At 52.9% G+C, this 2,395-nt stretch overlaps 1 protein-coding gene across 1 annotated transcript; it reads left to right on the top strand.

Annotated features, from left to right (window-relative positions):
• The first annotated feature begins 501 nt into the window (after positions 1–501).
• Positions 502–2,395, top strand: LOC128827892 (uncharacterized). Its single transcript, XM_054012106.1, has 2 exons — positions 502–867; positions 1,853–2,395. Exons 1-2 carry the CDS (start codon positions 696–698, stop codon positions 2,326–2,328), a joined length of 648 nt encoding a protein of 215 aa, XP_053868081.1. The 5' UTR covers positions 502–695; the 3' UTR covers positions 2,329–2,395.

Genomic DNA, 2,395 nt, shown 5'->3' with positions numbered 1-2,395 from the left:
AGTTCGACATAGAGGTCTCTTAAATTCGACTTCTGTAGTCCTCCCCAACGAGGGGAGTAGCGCTAAATTCGAATTAGGCTAGGTGTGGATGGAAATCGACACTAATAGCTCCGGGAGCTATCCCACAGTGCACCACTCTGTTGACGCTCTGGACAGCAGTCCGAGCTCGGATGCTCTGACCTGCAACACAGGAAAAGCCCCGGGAAAATTTGAATTCCTTTTCCTGTCTGGCCAGTTTGAATCTCATTTCCTGTTTGGACATCGTGGCGAGCTCAGCAGCACTGGCAACAATGCAGAGCTCTCCAGCAGAGATGGCCGTGCAATCTCAGAATAGAAAGAGGGCCCCAGCATGGACTGATCGGGAAGTCTTGGATCTGATCGCTGTGTGGGGCGATGAGTCCGTGCTTTCCGAGCTGTGCTCCAAAAGACAGAATGCAAAGATCTACGAGAAGATCTCTAAAGCCATGGCAGAGAGAGGATACAGACGGGATGCAACGCAGTGCCACGTGAAAATCAAGGAGCTGAGACAAGGCTACCACAAGACCAAAGAGGCAAACGGACGCTCCGGATCCCATTCCCAGACATCCCGTTTCTACGAGGCACTGCATTCTATCCTAGGTGCGGCCGCCACCACTACCCCACCACTGACCGTGGACTCTGAGGATGGGATATTGTCCACGGCCGGTTCCTCGGACATGTTAGCGGACGGGGAAGATGAGGAAGGAGATGAGGAGGACGAGGCAGTCAACAGCGCTTACAACGCTGATTTCCCCGACAGCCAGGATCTCTTCATCACCCTTACAGAGATCCCCTACCAACCGTCCCCAGCCGTTAAACCGGACACAGAATCTGGGGAAGGATCAGCCAGTAAGTGTTTTAAACATGTAAACATTTATTTGTAACAGAACAGGAATATTAAGAATAACAACAATGGGTTTCTCATGATTAGTTTGCCCTAGGCGCTTAACGTTTCAGTCCTGGGCAGTGCAACTATTGAAAAAAAATCTAACAATGTCCGGTTTAGCATGATTGTTCTGCCCAAGCCGCTCTACTGTTTAGTCCCTGCCAGTGCAGCTACAGTAAAATGCGGTCTATATGTCCAGGGATAGAGCAGAAATCCTCCTGGGACATCTCGAGGAAGCTCTCCTGGAGGTAATTGGAAAGCCTTTGCATCAGGTTCCTGGGGAGAGCGGCCTTATTGGGTCCTCCGTGGTATGAAACGTTTCCGCGCCAGGAGACAATCAAGTACTCCGGGATCATTGCCCTGCAAAGCATGGCGGCATACGGCCCTGGTCTTTCCCGAAGCATTCTTTCTTTATCAGTGTCTGAGATCCTCATCAGGGTGCTGTCGCTCATGGTGACCTGCTTTGAATTAGGTAGGGGAATGTTAGTATTGGGACTGCTTGCCCGTTCCTTTACAGAACTGTAACCGCCGGTTTGCAGCCACGCGGTGGAGGCAGGAGAGGGGCAGCATACAGGGATCTTTCCCTGGGACAGCCGCGAGGGGGTGGGACAGGGGCAGAGTTCCTGCTTGCCGGATTGCTGGCAGCAGGGACTGGCATTGCTTTCAATGTGAAAGGAGGCCAGTGCTACTATTAAAGTTTTAAGCAGCCACAAGTCAACGGCTTACCATGTCTGCCTGCTACACAAATTCCGGTGTCCTGCCCCGCTTCTCAGATCTGCAGTGCAAGACCCCAGGCACTGAATGCGAAGGCCGAGAATTTGACCTTGTCCTGAGTGCGCATGTGATAGGTGCTGTGCATGGTCTTGTTCACAGAGAAAGACTATGTTCTTTGTTCACAACTACATTTATCTTTCTGAGGAATTTACTCCCTTTTTCCCATTCCCACAGCCACATCTGCGACTGTCTCACAACCTAGCCTGGCATCACACTCCCAGAGGCTAGCGCAGATTAGGCGTAGGAAGAAGAGGACACGGGAGGACATGTTCTCGGAACTTATGGGCTGCTCCCGAGCCCAGGCAGCACAGCAGACCCAGTGGCGGGAGAACTTGTCCCAAATGCACCGATCACACATGGAACGGGAGGAGAGGTGGTGGCAGGAAGACCAGCAGGCGACTCAAACGCTGCTTGGACTAATGAGGGAGCAAACGGACACGCTCCAGCGCCTTGTGGATGTTCTGCAGGAACGGAGGCAGGAGGACAGAGCCCCGCTGCAGTCTATCTGTAACCGCCCTCCCCCGCCACCAAGTCCCATTCCCCCCTCACCCAAAGTCCAAAGAAGGAGGGGCGGCAGAGTCCGTGCAAACTCTCACTCCACCCCTGCAGACTGCTCTAGTAGTAGAAGGCTCTCATTCCCCAAAATTTGACAAGTCCTTTCCTTCCCGCCTCACACAAGCCCCCGTCCAAGTTTCACCCCCCAGTTTCATGTGTAGT

The sequence above is a fragment of the Malaclemys terrapin genome, chromosome 22 (assembly GCF_027887155.1).
Source record: "Malaclemys terrapin pileata isolate rMalTer1 chromosome 22, rMalTer1.hap1, whole genome shotgun sequence".
NCBI lineage: Eukaryota > Metazoa > Chordata > Testudines > Emydidae > Malaclemys > Malaclemys terrapin.
This window is presented reverse-complemented; position numbering and strand designations above follow the sequence as displayed.

Excerpts from the sequence above, each read along its gene's own strand:
- LOC128827892 (XM_054012106.1), top strand. The coding sequence starts at position 696 with ATGTTAGCGGACGGGGAAGATGAGGAAGGAGATGAGGAGGACGAGGCA. Across the intron at positions 868-1,852 it reads ATCTGGGGAAGGATCAGCCA|CCACATCTGCGACTGTCTCA; the intron begins GTAAGTGTTTTA and ends CCATTCCCACAG.